Raw genomic sequence first — 18,989 nt, 5'->3', positions numbered from 1 at the left:
TATCATTCGTCTGAGACTGAGGTGCATACTCATTAGCCAACAAAGGCCTATCTCTTTGTTCCCATTGCGATGAGCCATGAGCCATCATAGGGTGTAAATTTGTCGCTGTGGCTCGTTCAACGGCGTTGTTTACCCCATGACCAAAGCCAAAAGAGGGGTCAATAATGGATAGGTAATGATTTGTTGCCGGGTTTTTTTCTACATTGCCCTCGACAATCTCTGTTCGCGGGAAGTATCAATAGTAATACTGTATCCGACATGGTCGCATGTTGAACATGTCGATATGTTGACAGTGTGCCAGTTACCTCAAGGCGCTTATAATCGTGATCTGCAGTGCGGCGTGTTGAGAGCGTGTCTCGCTGATCAACCTAACCAGGATTGGTTCACTTTGAGATGTAAAAGCGCTGTGATGAGACTAAACGGTAGTAATAGTAATTTTCGCGTGTCTCATCTGAACCCTTTTATACATCGAGGGTCATGTTTCAAGGACATTCTCCTTTCAAGGTCTACTTACAAGGATAGTACATCGTGTCTGCTTGAAGATCGATTTCCATATTCTCAACGGTCGTGTCAGGGGTTGACTATGTAATTTCGCAACTACGAGTCATGAAGATTTAAAGTCAAAAAGACACAAAAAAGGGTTTCAAATATATCGCCATACCAAGTAGTGAAATTTGATCCCGTCTAATGACTGTTAAGTTGCGATGTGAATTTTACATTGAAACGGACTGATGTAAATTTAGCCCTCCGACGCCTTCCCATCGGCCCCTTGTGACAACTAGCTCCCTCGGATAGACGATGGAAATCTGCTCCGTTAGTTATCCTCGAAAGGCTGCTGCGCGACGAACTGACGATTCTCTGCTGTAAAGATCTTCGCCCTGATCCCTGCTTCTTCTATTTCCTGTTTTCTGGTGAGATGTGGAAAAAGTCTTGAGATCCTGAGGCAAATTGTTCATCAAATTGCAAGTCTTCAAGATCATTCCGATCTGTATGTAAATGATACACAACCTGTTGAAATGATCGCACCTTGTCGTTCTATCGTTCTATTCCAAACGTTATACCACGGGAGAGGGTAGGAAGCTTCTTCTCTTAATAACAGCCACTTGAAAAGTCCGTTTAATCGAATTGCGGAGCTGTGGATGCTCATGGTTGAAGAGCTGTCTTGGGTTATGATGAGGTTTACACCTACCACAGAATCTCAAGAATGTATATATATCACGCTCCGAAGCATACCCGAGTCTCATTTTATTTGCGCCAGAGCACAGAATGATACGATATCTTCTATAAATGGGGTATCCCATGTCGGCTAGGTAAAGTTGACCTTCAGGGATGACAACAAAGCCATTGCGTACGTCGCCAGCCGCAAGAACCTCCTGATAAATAATAAATGAGAGAGAGTCGTGAGCCATGCCCTCATAGCCAAAGGAAACATACTAGAACCGAGAAGAAGGTCGAAAGTCGCAGTATTTAACCATCGATTTACTGTTTATGTGTCGATAGCGATCCTGATCTTTAACATCGACACAGACAGGGGTGTGGATGTGGGTGCCATCGATTGCTTCTAATCAAGCTTCTAATACGCGATCGAAGAAAAGAGGGCATGCTGTGGCTACTTGAGGTTCGGCACCGGATAGCTAGTAATCCGTCTGTGCGACCCACCGGCAACTGTACTGGTACAGTATGATCCGGATGCAAGGTTTGACGACTCCGGCCCAATGATGGTTGGATTACCCGAGCTGACGCTGTGACTGACGAGCCGCCAGCCTGCAACCCGAAGTTTGGCTGGCTTCGGACGGACGGGCTTCTCTTGATAGTTGACAATTAATTGATTTCAACAAGTACTCTTATTGTTTTCAAGCGTGTCTACTTTTCTACATGATTTGCTAATTACTCTTGTTGTACATGCTTCCTTCTTCATCAACCTCACGCTCCCTATATTGCACATCCATTGATCTCCATTCCTCGACACCAACCGTGCATGAGTCATGTCCATTGCAAGGATTTTTGGTATGGGGCTCCGTAACAAGCGAGTATCAACGACTGCTTTTCGCTACAACGCAAATCGGAATTCCAAAGTGCAGTTGCGCTCAATAGTGCGATACAGACATTCATCTCCAAGTCAAGAATTTGAGACAAACTCCGCAGAAATTCGCGTCAACAGTACCACCATAACTATCAAACAACCCGACGAGGATGATCTTCAGTAGTGAGTCGACGACAATGGCATTGAAGGCTGACTGTTAGCGACCATTTCTATCTTTTCGATCACTGCCGCTGTCCGCAATGTTTCCACCCTCGCACCAAGCAGAGACTGAAGACTTTATCCCAGGTACGTTGCGGTCAAAGTTTATATGCCCCAATCTCTCGTAATTTGTTACCATAACTTATCCTTGCACTACTAGATACCTTCTGATATACACCCTACAGCCGTTGCGCTGAGTAGATCAGGTTTGCATATCACGTGGTCGACGCCGTCTGCCCATACGTCTTTTTTTCCCGCTGGCTTCCTCAGGCGAGCGGCATATGAGACTCAACTTTCTGAGCATGTAGACTGTCGTGACGAGTAGGTGTCCCTCTATTCATGGATATTGCTGACAACGCTAAACTAGCCGCACACTATGGAACTCTGAGATATCAAAATCACCTCCTTATGTTGCGTATGATGACATTATGTCACAACAGGTACATCAGCATGAACAAGCTGTACTGCAGGTCTTGAATAAAGTGGTCAGTCAAACTGTAGCATGGCATTCACCTTGCCGCCGACGAAACTATGTTGTTGACGATTGACTCGTAGCATCAATTTGGCTTCTGCTTCGTTACTGGAGTTCCAATAGATGCAAAGGAAACTGAGACACTTATTAAATCTATAGGTCCTATCAGACAGACCCATTGTAAGTGGAAGTACCTTCATCTTGACCATATGCAGTATACAGACACTGATACATCTAAGACGGCGGCTTTTGGTCATTTACCGCAGACTTAAGCCATGGTGATCTGGCATACAGTGCTCAATCATTACCGGCTCACACGGACACCACATATTTTACGGATCCTGCCGGCCTTCAGATCTTTCATCTTCTATCACATCCTTCACCTGGGCAAGGCGGTAAAACTCTGCTGGCAGACGGCTTTCATGCAGCTTCGCAACTTTCAGCCGTCGATCCTGCCTCTTATTCTGTTCTTTCGCGGCTCCCTATTCCAGCTCACGCATCAGGGACCAAGGGGACTCTATTGAGACCACTGATTAGTTTTCCGGTTCTGCGACATGATGAATGTGGACGCCTGGCTCAAGTAAGATGGAACAACGAAGATCGCGGAATTATTGGGCATGGCTGGTCTGCTACAGAAGTCCGCCAATGGTACCAGGCGGCGCAACGATTCGAATCATTGGTAAAAAGTGAGCAAAACGAGTATTGGGTACAGCTTAATCCTGGAACAATGTTGAGTAAGTCACAACTGCCCGTCTTTGGTCTATTGGCTGACAGCTTACATTTCCCTTTCGTAGTAATTGATAACTGGAGAGTCATGCATGGACGGTCAGAGTTTACGGGATCTCGCACAATGTGTGGTGCTTACATTGGCGCGGATGACTGGCATTCTCGGCGGGCAGTTCTGACGGAACGGCATGGAGATGTAGGGGGAATGGACGACGTATGGCGCTTCGGTTGGTAAACAATGCAAGAACGAAGCAGAAATCATACTATGCAATGGTAAAGATATTTCTATTTGTATTTGGTGGAAATGAGGAACTGTCTATTGGGTCTACTGAGAATACCTCAAGAAAATTGTACACATACTGAAACTAATTCCGGCTAAATACGTGATATGATTGTAAACAACCTTCTACAAGCCAATTGCGGATGCGATCAAGTCGTAACTACGGCAGCCATACCTTCATTTACACCGGTTTCCCTTGCTTCTTCCATGACAGAAGACCGTATTGAATTCAAAACGGGTGGACGGAATCTTTCGCCTTCGCCGGACAACCAATGTTGACGACCTTTAGAGATGCCAAGATACGTGATATCTGCAGGAGGAGATGAAGAAATTGATGCGGGAGGAGAAGGATAAGGAGCTTCAATGTGCGATGTATGATCCAGTATCGGTGGAACTTGAAATGTCGTCTTGTTGACCGCGGTCGTTGTAGAGCTGGGGAGGTCTATATAATTGTTGGGATACGTGGGTTTGGGAGAATTATGTGCTGACTTGTAGCTGAGCTCGATTCCCGAGCCTTCAAGGATACATTGATCCATTTTGGTGGACGGCAGCACACCTTCCCTGAGAGCCTCGACATGCCTCATCTTGATCTCCCCTCTATCGACGTCCCTTTTTGCGTTATTGTACATCCACAATCCTGCGCCTGTGAGAACGATACCAAGAGCCTGCACTGTATGAACTGGCTGTTTGAACCATATGATGGCCAAGCAAATGACAGCTATGCGTTTGACAAGGGATGCGATCGAGTAGGTGACGGGAGATGTCGATGCCAGCAATGCAAATGCGATGATGCTCTGAGCAAAGTGGACGGTCCCATTGAGGAAAAAATAGAAAAGAACGGACGTTCCACTTTCCGAAGCAGCTGGATTGATCCACAGATCAATTAATCGCCGCGCGTCGGAATAAATCCACAATGGAATCATCAAAATGAAAGCCATGCTGCTGGAGAAGTAAAGTAGGTTGATCTTGTCAAGCTTTGATGAAGAGTTGACTTCATTTGTACTTGTTGTCGGCATAATCTTCTTGAAAAAAATATTCTGGGAGACGAAGACGATAGTAGAGCCAAGGGCACATACTAGGCCGAAGATATTTGAAAAGGAGATATCGAAAGAGCAGGCCAACATTACGCCCAGTGTGAGCGGTAATAATGACAAATAAGTTGCCGGCGAGTAAGAAACTCCAAAAAGGAGCGCGTAGGCCATAACTGTGAAGAGGGGCGACAACGCCTAATTATCAGCAATGTTTGACGGGCAGAAAGCTCACCTTTATTGTATGGACAGTACTAACTGGCACTCTACTTATCGCCATGCTGCCAAAGATATGACCGCCCACCTGAAACGCCGCTAAGGGCAGTGTTCCTTTCAGAATGTTCTTTGTTGGTTGTCTGAGCCTGCCAGTCCACCCCAACATCTTTTGGCTTGAGATGGCACAATAGAACGCGACGAAAAAGAATTGCACGATGGTAAGCGTAACGGGGTATTTAAAATGATTGAGGATCACTTTCCCCGTATTATTAGAAATGGCTGAGCAAGCATACCACAAGAAACACAGTGATATGAATCGAACGGTTGCGGGATTCGGCAAGGACATAGACGGAAATGTAAACGCGCGGCGATGAGTATTGGGGTTGAATAAAGACGGCAGGGAGTGACGACGCGAAGTAGGCGTGTCGAGTGAGTATGTTGCCCCGATCCCGCCAAACGCATATGGATGATCACTGAAACCTGCCTGACATGTCTCGTTGCTAATTTTGCGAGGGGAGGGGTATTGAGCCCATTTTGAGCGGTCTGATGTGAGCTGCAGCTGGTGGCCTTCTGCCGATGGGGGTGTCGGCCAGTGAGATTGTGGGGGGAAGGGTGAACGGAGTGCGGAAGGCTGTGTGGCAGTGAGGTTGGCGCAGGAGGATTTGTGGGCAAAGGGTGCGCGCTGGCGTTGGTCTGCGGAGAGCATGGGGTTGTGGAGGGGGAATCCGCGTGAGAGAATATCACACAGTAATAATAATGGAAGAGCGAGCTAAGTTCAGTGCCCTTTCGTCAAAGCCCAGAATCCAGAACACTCTCAGGGATCTTCGGTCCATCGTCAAAGGGAGCCCAAAACAAAACATAAACACTCTTACGTAAAACTTTCTTTTTGGACGTCCATTTCCGTATAGAAATGGGATATTTTTATTAATTCCAGGAATTTTGAAATTTTATTTACGAGATCCTCTCTCCGAGGAAGCGCCACGAGGTTTTGGCTCGATTATAGAGTCTATTCCTGCAGTGAATCAGCTCACTGTGTCGATGGCAGAAATCCCATCATCGGAAGGTGTCGGAGCCAAGTAAGCATGATGATTAACTCTGGCAGTTTAGTGAACCATACACTTTAATTGAACCTGAAGGGGGTCGCTGTGCAATAAAGACAACCACACGAAAGAATAATACATCAGTGCTGCATAATATAAGAAGTTTACTCAAAACAAAAAATCGACTACTACGAGAGGAGCTGTTACACATATAATAGATGGTTATCACCACTGAAGCTACACAATACTGGTTCGCTGGACTCGCAGACAGAGCTTCATGATGGTTGGGACAACATAAACTGAGCTACAGGTACTGCCCACACAACTGAACATGCAGCAGCGCATGGCCGCGCACAGCACATGCAAGCTAGCCCTAGTTTATCACTTCTTCAACGCATCATCCTCTCAGTGCACCATCTGTTTGTCAAGTGGCACTCCAAGCGTCACATTTTGTCTACCCCTATTATCTATGTTTTTCTTCGTTATCTTTTTGTATCTGCTATGGGAAGAATGATATAGTAGTAATGTGAGAAAAGCCCTAACCTTCCCAAGCCGGAAGCAAACAACATTTATGTAAATTGGTTTTGTCGCATATCATAGTATCTAAATTATGGAAGCAACAAACAAAATCAATACCGCGTTTGCTATAGGAGATAGAATCCAAGTCCACCGCGCACCAACAGAGAAAGAAGACATGATCAATATTATGAGAGCAATTCGACATGCTTTTAAGCAACTACTGATATGTCAGCTGCTATCCCATAGGTCCTGCCATAAAAAAAGACCTACACATGTCTCTTCTGTATTGTCCCACCACAGGATGCACACTTAACCAAAAGGGCTGGAGGTATGGCATAGTAGAAATTATTATCTGTACTGACAAGAGCTGCACTTCCAGTCCAAATGTTTCTGCTCCAGATTGCTACGTGAAGGATTTTGAAGGGGATCAACAGAGTTGTGAATATTGCACAAGTAGAAATTAGATGCTAAACATCAGCAGTGAATAGAGCCATAATCAACTTACATATCGATCGTTTAGGGCTTTTGACCGTGCAGCGGATAACCACAAAAGAATAACACATAAGAGGAATATCAGTTGATGAGGAATCACTTGATTGACAAGCACTGCAGCGGCCCCAGTCATCACAACTCCCAGCCAATCATGCTTTGATTTAGTCCTTAGGTACATAAGCGATTAGAGCCACATAGCATGAGATGAATAAATACTTACTCATCTTCCAATCGCTCATGACCGTGAGGCTGTTGTATAATGCAGCCAAGAAGCCAGAGGCAGGCGGTGATTACAAAAGACACAACACATAACAACCCAAACGTCCACACCCCCAGAATTCCCACCAGAGGGACCATTTCCAGTTGATTAACACCCAGAAAAAAGGTGTGTAACATTGGAAAATCCGGTAGCTGTGATTGTATAGTCGCTCCCAGAAGGAGCAGAACAATACAAATTGGCATCCGGCGCCTTGCAATCCTTTCTAATGCCGAGTTCCAGGAAAGTATCTCACCTACCAAAATTAACTTGAATCCTTTACATGTTCTAACTGACCTGTGTTGATAAAATCTGATAATTGAAACAGAAGAACCACAGCAGCCCACCCTACTGGCCATGCAAGAACGACCATACGGTACCGAGTCACAGATTTGGCCAGTACGTTGTAGTAATTTTTTCTGAGCGACACCTGTTGTACAGGACATAAGGGCGATTGAAATATCTCCAGATAAATGCCAGCTCTGTCTTGGTAAGGTAAGAAGGGTCCCGCAGTAGAATGAGAATGTAGATGTATGGGTTGGCCTGATGCAAAATAATAATTGGATTCGAATGTAGCGCTTTGCAACTCCAAAGCTGGTTGAGATATGTGCTTAATTAATGGTTTAAAATCTGGAATTTCATTAGTGGATTTAATCATACATTACATTACATACCTTTGCAGTGGCCAAGAGTGATATCAAGAGAATGAGTAACCAGTGAGGAGAGAAAAGCATTCTCAAAATGGAAGAGGTGATGAGTGGTCAAAGATGGCAATGAAGAATTAACTTCTATGCTTGAGGTTAATCCACATATCGCATTGTGATTGTAAACTCACTCCAGCTATTCCCTTTGACTAAATGGTGTTCTCTTGATCCTGCAATGGTTTGCCCATACTGCGATGCATTTATTTTGACCACTGTGTTGGTCGATGAGAGGCTTATTTCAGCTACTAGCATTACTTCACTTGGTTTAATCCCCTCTCCCGGTAGCGGAAATGGGTCACTAGGATTATTTGGGAATGGAAGAAGACTCATTACTGAAGGAACCGTTCTACAACGCTCGAGACCATTGCATTGTTGGGCAACGAAGGCTTTGCTTGGTTGATGAAGTCCAATGAAGGTCATATTGCGAGATGACACCGAATAATCATGTTGTCTCTCGCTACGTGGTTCTTTCAAGGTTTCATCTTCCTGATAATCGAGAAGCCACTCTTTTGCAGTAACCAATTTTGCAGTTGTATTTGCCCTACTTGACATGTCAAGCAACATCCTAGCAATTCGCCAGCGGATTTGATGACACCAGATTATGGCCTGGTGTTCGACAGCAGTCCATACACCAGGTATGCCAGTGGTGAAAACGGCAATGTCACTGTTATTGCCTGCCTGAAAAAAGGGCAGCGCACAGCTATCCGATACAATTTGTGTATCTGAAATGCCGCCACATATGGATATTAATGGCGGATGGGTACTGATATGCTGTCTCCTCCACCTTATCAATGAGTATATGGAATCCATGTCACGTTCGAGAGCAAGTGGTGGTAAGATATGAGGCGTCGACAAGGTCACGATAATGTCAACTGAAATCGAAGTAATTGGATCCATTGCTAAGCGAGCAACAACACCCCCCATGGAGTGCGCAAGTAGAGTAACCTGCGTAGGCCTCTTTTCTTGCGGTAGATGCGTATACTCCTGGAGTATCCCCTTGATGCAGTGTTGGATGAAAACTGCTTGTTCGCGTACAGTCCGCGCATGAAACGCAGAGAACTCTTCCTTCAGATCAGCTAGACGATGAGGCTCAGTAAAAGTCCCAAGATAAAGACCGCGGTAACTCACCCGTGAAGAAGTCAATCTTCTTCCCAGTCACCACATTACGTTCCCTCGCCTTCACTTGCTCATAGTACTGCTTGGATGCTGAGGAGGCGATCGAGCGGACCTGCTGATATGAGCCAGCATTCCCAGGTACAAAGAGAACAGGGTGTCCCGAAAGCTATGTACTGTCCTTAGTATGGTCTATGAGGCTTTAGGACTACAGCCAGCAGCAGAGTAACTCACCGTATCTTCCGAGTCCAAGCCTTGCTCGCGATAAAGGTACAAGGCATATCTCGTTGAAATGAATTCTGTCCATTCCAGCCGGCGATACGAAGGCGACATCCAGCTCATTTCACATCCCCAAGATCCTGACTGTTTGAGGTCAGTCCGGAATGATTGATAGATTGAATATGAAAAGAGGACAGCCAATGCGCAAAAAAGTCGCGATAGGAACCGTGTATGTGGATGTTTGATGGGATGCTTTTGATGATTTTTGTCGAGTGCTTTGTAGAGATATTGACGTCGCAAAGACATAAACCTGGGCCATGCTGGCATGACTTGAAATATGGCACTACAATGTTGTTATGCGGGTAGAAATGTCTTGAGTAATGCCTGTACAATTCGATATGCGACGATGAATATGGTTGAAAAACTTAAGTCGTCACCTTTTAGGAATGTAGCTAGAAGAGAACTAGCTTATCACAAGAATCAGTCGTATGATAGTAGAAGAAGGAATAATAGCGGGATATTGTGTTTGATTGTGCATATTTGACAGCCAAAAGGTAGAGAGAAGATGAGAAAATTGGGCTTTGCATGATGCGGGCGAGGCGGGCTCTATCTAATATACTCGAGTACCGTCTATTAGACGGTCCCTGCCAAAAAGCTATATGGTTACAGTTTGCGACAAGCCTCTCCTCGGAACTTCGTTCCTGGTCGAAGACCGGTCGATGTCCGCCGAGGTCGAACCTAGTTCCGCTGACGCATTTGTGTAAGCAGACATGCATGACACGACCTCTCTCCATAATCAATAAACATTTATCGTTATTCGACACGACAACCTGCCACCATAACCGTAGCAGCGCGAAGCATTAGTGTAGATACGTATAGCAGGTAGCAAGGGGCTGTTGTACAAGTGCAGATATCGTTTTGATGATATGAGAAAATGTCTAAGCGCAAATCTATAACTAAGCCATATCAAATGCATTTTTTATTCTATGTTAGTAAGAGACGTCGTTATGGCAATACGATTGCGAAATTGTTCATCTTCGCACCGCTTCGCTGCAGTACCTTTCGTTGTAATAACCCTCCCTCTTTGCCAGAGTCCCTTTTATTGTTCCAACGCCAAAGCCAATAGCCTACTTTGCCTCCCGTCTTCCACCGCTCTTTGACAAGAATGAATCCTATTGCTTCCATGATTTCGACTAATACAGGCAACGTCAAATAACGTGAATTATTGACGCAAGGCAAAGGAAGAACGAGAAACAACAACGATTCGCTGCTAGGCCTCAGGTGTTTATGTATTAACTGGAGCATTTTGCCTACAAGTGGACTTAGAAATGCTTGATCACGAGATATCTAGAGCACATACCTCTTCTGGCTGGGTCATCAACAAAATTCAGGACTAAACTGCAACTAATGAGGTCAAATGACTCTTCTTCCGATATGGGAAGGGGACGGAGGAAGAAGTCCTGCTCAAGTATTGACGGATGTTGCGAATGTAAATCTATTGGAGTATTTTTTAACCACCTCTCTGAAGCATAATTATCTGGCCGAAGTGCCCCTATTTCTAACATTCTACAATTGAAATTAGTGGAAGATCAACTGGTTAAATAGCTGAATGGCATCTCACTTTAATGGCCGGTCCTTCTTCATGCCCATACCCAGTAACCAGTTGACTAGTATCCTCGAGCTATCGCCGCCTCTGTCCTTAGATTGTCCCAATTGACTTGCTCTTTGATACGCGTCTAGTCCTCCTAGTTCTGATATATTGTTGTTGATTACATCTAGCTCTTTCTGCCCGAGGGATCTCTCGGAATCGGTAGTGGCATGCTGTAATTTTTTAGTTATATTGGCCTTTTTTCTGAGTAGAACGTGAAATGCAGTGATAGTCGAGCGTGTGACCTTATGTGAGACCGAGGAAGTCCGGGCAGTCGAGGAACCGGATACTATAGATTCCTTTCTCGTCTTTTTCCGAGTACCGCCCATGACATTGATGACTGTGATAATTGGCAGTCGTGGTATTATAGGTCGTTAACAAGTCGTTAAGCTAAATTTGTAAGGCAGCAAGGTTGGCTCTTCACAAGTCCCTTTGAAATGATTACATAAGATGAATTGCCTGACGCTTTTTTTAAAGCGGATTTAAGTAGCATTTGTAGCAGACTCGTAGGTGCTGTGTCTGCTGGCTCTTAATTACGTAAGGTTAAACCACCCAAGTTACATCACAGTCAGAAGAGCTGACTAGGCAGGAGTATTGATATAGAATAGAAACTGTTCATAAATGTACAACAATTCCCTTCACATCCACTATACAATTTGATCTTTGGCTTATACCACCTGCTTTTTGTGCACCCAGCGTTTATTCTCACCATGCCCCACCACCACAGTCTGCCTACTTCTTCAGCAGACTTCGGCGACTTCAATTCCGCTCCCGCTTCCTCCATCCAAACATCTTCTTTATCTCAAGACGATCTTCTGGGTTCTTATGACGAAACTATAAGACACTCTCCTTCAGTGAAGTCCCACCCTTCCCCTGACCCGAGAGCGTCCAATTTGGACCTCTTGTTTCTTGACCACAATGCGGAAGAGCATAGACGACCAGGTACGTCATAGCCGGTACAGCTCTCTACCGTGAAATTACCAACTGGAACCCTAATCATACAGAGCCCACATATTCGCCACGATCTCGCCCTACGGGGGTACTTCCAGAATCCGTACCACATGCTCGCTCTCCCCGTCGCCTCTCCACATTTTCTTCTTCCACTAGTCCGACTTCACCGCCTTCTATCACAGATGCCGGATGCGACATCATATTTCACCCATTCTATGATCACATGGATGTCAACGCCACACGAGCTATGCAAAAAATGCAAGGTCATGGCGAACGCGGGGCTTCCAAACGTAGCGACAAGATGCAACTAAGGGGACAAGCTAGCCATTCACGCATCGCACCTTCTTCGAGTCCGCCGCATTCTAGACTCCTCGACACACTGGCAACGACGACAAAGCTGGCTTCAAAATGGCGCTCGGTTATTGCCCATCCCACCTCTCCTAACACCGCAGATCAGACACACAATGGCCAGCCAAAGCCACAAATACGTCATGCAGAAACTTCTCCAATGGATATAACTCATGACACCCCGTTTGCCTCTGCGGAGCAAATTGCTGGGAGCTACATACCACCTACAGGGGCACCTGGGTTTACACAGGCTTCTGTACTCGGAATGAAGCATCATGGTGATGGGCCATTTGAACCTTTAACCTTGATTGGTCGTAAGGATAGCACAAGTAATGTTTTAACTCCTGAAGACGCAATTGGTTTAAAAGCCTGTCTTCCACCTCGTCAGCGACTTACAAACCAGTGGACATTGCTGTGTGAGTTCATATCTAGTTATTTGTTCAAGCTGACAAAATTCCCAACTTAGTCTCTTTGGATCAGCATGGTGCATCCTTATCTACTTTGTACCGGTTGATCGACATATACTCAGTTAGTCATCAATCATCTGGTAACATACTAGTGATTCGTGATGGTCATGGGAATCGCTTTGGAACATATATGAATGAGCCCATAGTGAAGCGAGAGGGAACCTATTATGGAAGTGGTGAATCGTGAGTTAACCAAGTCCATCTCTCAGACTCAGGAAATTAATGTTAACATTTGTGTTGTCTTGCCTTTCTCGATGCCATTTATACATATGTTCTTGAACACTGTATCCTGACTTTGTGAATTTCATACCCATCAAACCTCAATTGTTCCCAACAACACCTTTCACAACACACTTGTCATGTTGTAATGAGTATTAGTTTTCTTTTTAAGCTGACCCATAGCTGCCAAACAATACCTTATCGATGGACTGGCAAGAACAAATATTTTGCATTATGTGAAGCTGGCTTCATGTCTTTTGGAGGCGGGTGAGAGACCATTTTCTTTCTTTTTATCATGCGTTGAATCATCCAGAGTAACTGATGTATATATGTAGTGCTGGAGCCTATGGTCTTATCCTTGATTCTACATTCACCCACAATTCATCTGCCACCTGTCCTGCTTACAACAATGATATCCTCTGTGAGCTTGAACCTTTGAAGTCCCAACATGCCCAGTCATTCCAATGTCTGGGCTTGGAGGTCTGGAGTACATTATGATTGGGAAGCTGGGAAATATAAATGTCAAAATGTGTATATGCTGCAGTGGGCTGTGGTGTAAATCACCTGGAACCATCTCCTAACCCTGGTGAATTTACTCTTCAACCTTGCATGTAATTTATCTCATCAGTTCAAGACATTTGTCCATTTAATTCACCATTGCTAGGCCCACCACTATCAGCCAATATCGTTAACCTCTTGTCTTTTGGAGCAACAGTTCACCTTGCTTGATCGATTTTTTTTTACATGCAGTAGTCTACAAGTGCTATAGGATGTGTATATATACCTTGCTCATGCAGCAATGACATAATATCCAACCGATGCCATGCAGCTGTATGTAGAGCAGTAAGCTGGCAATTAAATGTCATGCCATGAACCTGCACAAAGCATAAGAATAGGAAGTTACATAACAGATGAAGGTGAGATGCACCTCAGAATAGAAGGTCCAGCTGGACCACCAATAAAAGAACTGGACCTCCAGTTGGACCTCGAGCAAATATAAATAGATTTCTGTAGAAGTATATAAAGGGGTGCTCTGTCATGTCCTCAAGCTTAATCTTTTTCCCATCAAAGATCATATCTCATAAGTTACTTTGCAAAAGGTCGCGAGCTCCCATTGCTCAGTGTCACCTTACCTTGCACAACCCTTCGATGTACAGTGCAGAGCGCCCATACCCAACCCAAAATGAAAAAAAAATGTTTCAAAAATTCCAAAATTTCAGCCAAAGATTCCTCTCGTCAAGAAAACGCCAAAAACGAGGTTTCAGGTCAATAGCGGACATCATTCAACAGCGGAATTTTTGGCTCCTGGACAAACTATTTTGACCATTCTAGGTGCGGTTGCATGACATGACATGATGCAGAATAAAAGAAGGTATCATCACATATGCTGCCATGTATAAATTTCTGGTCTTCCAAAGGTTTACAAATACATAATATACATTTATTAAAAAGCACATGATCTGGAGACAATGCCTTCATCAACATCTAGGCCTTTCACTAACCCTATCAGTGTCAATGACAGCGATTATGACAACGACAGCGATTATGACCTCGTCAGCAATGGCAGTAACGACGACGATAACAACAACAGCAACAGCAACAACATCGATGACAGTGTCCACAATGATGACTGGGAAGATGCAGAGCAAGATGAAGACGAGAGCTGCCTGGAAGACATCCTTGACAGATTAAATTCTTTTCAACGACTTTGATCCTGATTTAGAAGAGAGTGAGAATGAAAAAAAGGACGATAATGAAGGAAAGAGAGAGAAGAGCGAGCACCTCAGGCAGTCCAACATGGATGCTTTCCTCATTGCCGATGACTTTCAAATCAGTCAACCAGTGTTGAGCGATGAGGAATGGGTGGAGAGGATTCTAAACCCGGAAATCAAGCGCTTGGAAGAGTTGCAAAAGACGACGGGACCGGAATATGTTCCAAGGATGAAGGGAAGGGCGAAATGGGGTGATCGAGTGGCTGCAGAGTCCAACGCTGTTCAATAAACACTGAAAGTCTTAGCTGACCAGGGCTAGCAGGTCGACAAGGCCTCAAGCATGCAACCAAAAATAATTCACTTTGCCAGGCAGACCGCACATTCGAGATAATGCACAGAAGCAATGAAAAAAAAAATCGAGGCTAATGGCTTGAGCATCAAAAACTTCTTCCGCTGTTCTGGGAGTGCCGGTTCTCGTCCTGCAGTTGGCAGGCCCCGAGAAGAAGTAGCGAGCAACTTTATTAATATTCCACCCATCCCCTCCACTTTCTCCACTTCAACAAACAGCTTGCATTCGCCATCGGACCCCCAGGCCCCAACTACTCATCACGCTTTCCAGGAATCGTCTCTTCTCCCACTGTTAGACAACCAACAAGTTCTCCCCATCCCACAATCTCGAACCCATTCTGCGCAGAGCAACCATGTTACAATTGAGGCCTCAAGCAGCACCAGCAGGTTTTCTTCTTCTGCAGCGGCAATTCCTATCACAAGTGCTATGCCTTTTTCTCCTGGTGCTTCTGAACCAGGAGCCTTATCTGAGGGAGAACAAGACAAGGATGCAGACTATGTGGAAGTGGGAGATAAGGATGAGGATGAGGAAATATTTGAAGAAACAACACGGCTGACACCAGGGAGGGATCTTTCCAAGGATAAGATAGAGGTTGCAAAGGAAATGTATGACAAGATCGAGAACTTATTGAATACAAGAAGTCTGAGGCAAGGGAAACCTTTGAATCTAGCCTGCCAACATGTAAGTCAATGTCCTACCATCCCACAGTCGTCTGCATATCGAAAGGGCCTATCCTATAAGGCTGCTGAGTGGGTAGTACGGCGACAAAAATCACACTGGAAGGTGTCAGCCAGATGGAGCTTACCGGCATCTGGGTGGAAACTCTCATTAATAATTAATGACTTTCATATGTTTTGTATTCCTTGATGCAGGCCATCAGTTCTCTTGACGGAGTTCGTTAGTCTAGTTCCTTAATTAGATAGATGACTACGTGGTCTATTTTCGGTCAGACTCTATACCATTATTAATATTCCTTTTTGTAACTTTCTGGTCTTTCTCATCACTATCTAGTACACTGTTCTATGAGACTGTTTGTACAAAGGTGCTAAGTAAAGACCAGTTCAACAGGTTATGAGCCTTGCCTCCTGTCCCTGAATTACTTCATACCAGCACAAAAATTCGTCCAGTTCTCGAGCAGCAATACCATGTCTGAGCCCAAGGAAGAAACGGCCTCAGCCAAGATTCCTCTGCTTACGGGGGAAGACAACTATAATGATTGGAGTTTCGATATCCAAGCCTACCTCCGTCCTTGGACTCCGTCTTATGTCCACTCTTCATGAAACTCCTGTTTTTCATATCCCTGTCACAGTTCCTACTGGTGACCCCGACCAATCTCCTCGAGTTCTCTCTACTGATGAGCTCAATACCCTCAATGCCAAAATTCAAAACCAACACCAGGCCTACTCCATCATTATTCGATATCTTTCTCCCCAAGTAAAGGCTGCCTTATTGGCTGAGGCGAAAAATCTTCTTGAACCAAATCCCAAAAAACTACTCTGGGAAGAGTTGAACCGATCATACTCAAAAGCCACTGGACATAGAGTTGGAGAACTTTACTCTATTCTCTGGACCACTCGAATTCCGGAAGGTGCCGATCCTCGTCCCTACCTTGCAACCCTTCACTCTGCGCTCGCTCAACTGAAGCAGACACAGTCTGTCGATGACCAACAGTGTGCATATGCCATGTTACATGCTCTACCGGCGAGCTTCCGCCCAATCAAACAACTTCTGTGGGCTCAGACGAAGTTCTCCACTTCAGATGTTATTGCTCAGGTTTCTGGCGAGTGGGTCTGAGCCCAAGGAGATGTCGCAGAGGAGGCCGGGATGGCCCTATTGGCACAGTCGAAATCAACAGTGAATAGTAAGAGAAGGAAAGAAAAAAAGGGGGACGATGCTGGGGAGAGTCAGTATTGTATCTGACATGGTCCTAGTAGACACTCATCAAAGGACTGTTGGGTTGAACACCATCAAAAAGAAATCAAGGCAGGGAAGGTAGCCGAAGCTAAGCTAGCCAAGGCTGACACATATGAGTCAGATGTGTCATCTGCCTATTTGGCACTTACCACTGCACCCAACCTCTCTTCGCCCTCCACCACCTTTGTCATCGACTCTGGTGCAACTGACCATATGGTCGCCGATCCCTCCTGCATGATGTCCACCATGCCTCCATGGAACACATTCACATCGGTGATGGATCACTACTCCTGTCAACCCAAAGAGGCAGTATCACCATTCAAGGTGTTGACTTCCACAATGTCTTAGTGGTCCCTGGTCTGGACCGGAACCTCCTCTCTGCTCATAGAATGCCTACTGTTGCACAGTGGCTTTTCACCTGACGGGCTGCTCTCCTGCTCGATGCCTCTGGTAAAATCCTCCTAGCCTCTGATTTTTCCGACAAAGGGCTCTACACCCTTCAGGCGAGTTCTCTGTCTGTGTACCTTGCATCCACTACTGATGCCCTGCTAGATTGGCATTGTCGCCTAGGACATCTCAACGTCCAAAGCGTGGCTAAGCTGGCTAGGAGGAGCAGAAGGTTGTCGGGTCTACATGAGGTACTGGAGAAGGATTTGCTTGGATTTGAATCTGAGGCATGCATTCGTGGTAAAGGTACTCGTCTACCATCTCCGCCCAGTTCCGTGCATGCCCAAGAACCCTTAGCACTAGTTCACCTTGATCTGTGGGGTCCATCATCAACTCCATCTCACAATGGCAGTCGCTATTTCCTCATCTGCTATGATGATTATACATGCAAGGTCCATCTTTATTTTCTAAAGGCCAAGTCTGAAGCATTCCATAAAACCCAGCATTATATCGCAATGGTTGAACGATAATTAGGACAGCAAGTCAAAGTCATTAGATCGGACAACAGTGGGGAGTTTACTTCAACGGAGTGGAAGAAGTATATGGAGGAGAAAGGGATTGAACATGGCTGTGTTCCACCAGGGGCACATGCACAAAATGGTCGAGTCGAGCGTGTCCATCTTACCCTCCTCAATCTGGTCGGTACCAATCTTATTCATGCAGGCCTCCCTGCTGTCTTCTGGGCAGAGGCTGCAGCCTATGCGGCCTACGTTCGTAATCGCGTGCCTGCCAGCAATGGCAAAATCCCTGATGATCTCTGGAGGGGACATCCTGTCCGCCATGATCATTTACAACCATTCGGCAGCCGCCTGTTCTTTCAGGATCATCGACAAATTAGTAAACTTGCCCCACGATTTGGTTTGAGATCCCGCCAAAATGCTCCTTTTAATGAGGGGAGTTCGTGGTCAAAATATTTTGAAAATAGGAGTAAAATTGAGTCCAGAATCTGGCTTTTAAGAAAAAATCCTGGTGGACCTCTCTGCTCGGGGGGACCGCTCTCAGTATAAAAATATAGAAGGAGGCTTAATAATTAGCTGGAGATTTGAAAAATGACATGTGTGAGAAGCACAATTACTCTCTGTCTCTAATTTCAAGAACATCCTTATCCATTCATCTTAGAGATGTTGAACTGGTCTTTACTTAGCACCTTCGTACAAACAGTCTCGTAGAACAGTGTACTAGATAGTGATGAGAAAGACCAGAAAGTTACAAAAAGGAATATTAATAAGGGTATAGAGTCTGACCGAAAAAAGACCATGTAGTCATCTATCTAATTAAGAAACTAGACTAACGAACTCCGTCACATATCAACCTCACCCCAGGAGCGATCTCCTTCAAATCCGTGAGTTATTGATCCCCCCATATGTGGTGACAGCAGTTAATTGAAGAGATCCAGAAACATTGGGAGGCTGGACGTCTGCGACCCTCGAGTTCGCCGTGGGCAGCACCAGCATTCTTGGTTAAGAAGGAGAACAGCAAATTTCAGTTTATCTGTGATTATTGGGGCCTTAACAAAGTCACTACCCCAGACTCCATGCTGTAACAGGCCCAGCAGGCGTTGTTCACTGGGTCAATGAAGAAGGAAAATCTGTGAAATGGATGTCCTAAAGTGAGAGAGAGCAGAGAG

At 45.2% G+C, this 18,989-nt stretch overlaps 5 protein-coding genes across 5 annotated transcripts; 2 read left to right on the top strand and 3 right to left on the bottom strand.

Annotated features, from left to right (window-relative positions):
* Positions 1 to 1,985: 1,985 nt before the first annotated feature.
* CNBF1730 (hypothetical protein) lies at positions 1,986 to 3,675 on the top strand (the record flags this gene model as incomplete). The annotated part of the gene is made up of 7 exons (XM_769917.1): positions 1,986 to 2,206; positions 2,245 to 2,329; positions 2,403 to 2,563; positions 2,610 to 2,727; positions 2,798 to 2,894; positions 2,954 to 3,448; positions 3,509 to 3,675. 7 exons carry the CDS (start codon positions 1,986 to 1,988, stop codon positions 3,673 to 3,675), a joined length of 1,344 nt encoding a protein of 447 aa, XP_775010.1.
* Positions 3,676 to 3,869: 194 nt separating this feature from the next.
* CNBF1720 (hypothetical protein) lies at positions 3,870 to 5,670 on the bottom strand (the record flags this gene model as incomplete). The annotated part of the gene is made up of 2 exons (XM_769916.1): positions 3,870 to 4,946; positions 4,984 to 5,670. 2 exons carry the CDS (start codon positions 5,668 to 5,670, stop codon positions 3,870 to 3,872), a joined length of 1,764 nt encoding a protein of 587 aa, XP_775009.1.
* Positions 5,671 to 6,607: 937 nt separating this feature from the next.
* Positions 6,608 to 9,634, bottom strand: CNBF1710 (hypothetical protein; the record flags this gene model as incomplete). The annotated part of the gene is made up of 6 exons (XM_769915.1): positions 6,608 to 6,740; positions 6,794 to 6,990; positions 7,310 to 7,849; positions 8,081 to 9,051; positions 9,104 to 9,257; positions 9,323 to 9,634. The coding sequence occupies 6 exons, from the start codon at positions 9,632 to 9,634 to the stop codon at positions 6,608 to 6,610; spliced, it is 2,307 nt and encodes a 768-aa protein (XP_775008.1).
* Positions 9,635 to 10,312: 678 nt separating this feature from the next.
* On the bottom strand, positions 10,313 to 11,284 carry CNBF1700 (hypothetical protein; the record flags this gene model as incomplete). Its single annotated transcript, XM_769914.1, has 3 exons — positions 10,313 to 10,617; positions 10,668 to 10,873; positions 10,929 to 11,284. 3 exons carry the CDS (start codon positions 11,282 to 11,284, stop codon positions 10,313 to 10,315), a joined length of 867 nt encoding a protein of 288 aa, XP_775007.1.
* A 381-nt stretch (positions 11,285 to 11,665) lies between these two features.
* On the top strand, positions 11,666 to 13,438 carry CNBF1690 (hypothetical protein; the record flags this gene model as incomplete). Its single annotated transcript, XM_769913.1, has 5 exons — positions 11,666 to 11,897; positions 11,960 to 12,670; positions 12,721 to 12,904; positions 13,100 to 13,207; positions 13,276 to 13,438. The coding sequence occupies 5 exons, from the start codon at positions 11,666 to 11,668 to the stop codon at positions 13,436 to 13,438; spliced, it is 1,398 nt and encodes a 465-aa protein (XP_775006.1).
* Between the last annotated feature and the right edge of the window lie 5,551 nt (positions 13,439 to 18,989).

The sequence above is a fragment of the Cryptococcus neoformans genome, chromosome 6 (assembly GCF_000149385.1).
Source record: "Cryptococcus neoformans var. neoformans B-3501A chromosome 6, whole genome shotgun sequence".
Classification (NCBI taxonomy): domain Eukaryota; kingdom Fungi; phylum Basidiomycota; class Tremellomycetes; order Tremellales; family Cryptococcaceae; genus Cryptococcus; species Cryptococcus deneoformans.
The sequence above is the reverse complement of the archived record's forward strand: the minus strand, read 5'-3'. Positions and strand labels throughout refer to the sequence as shown.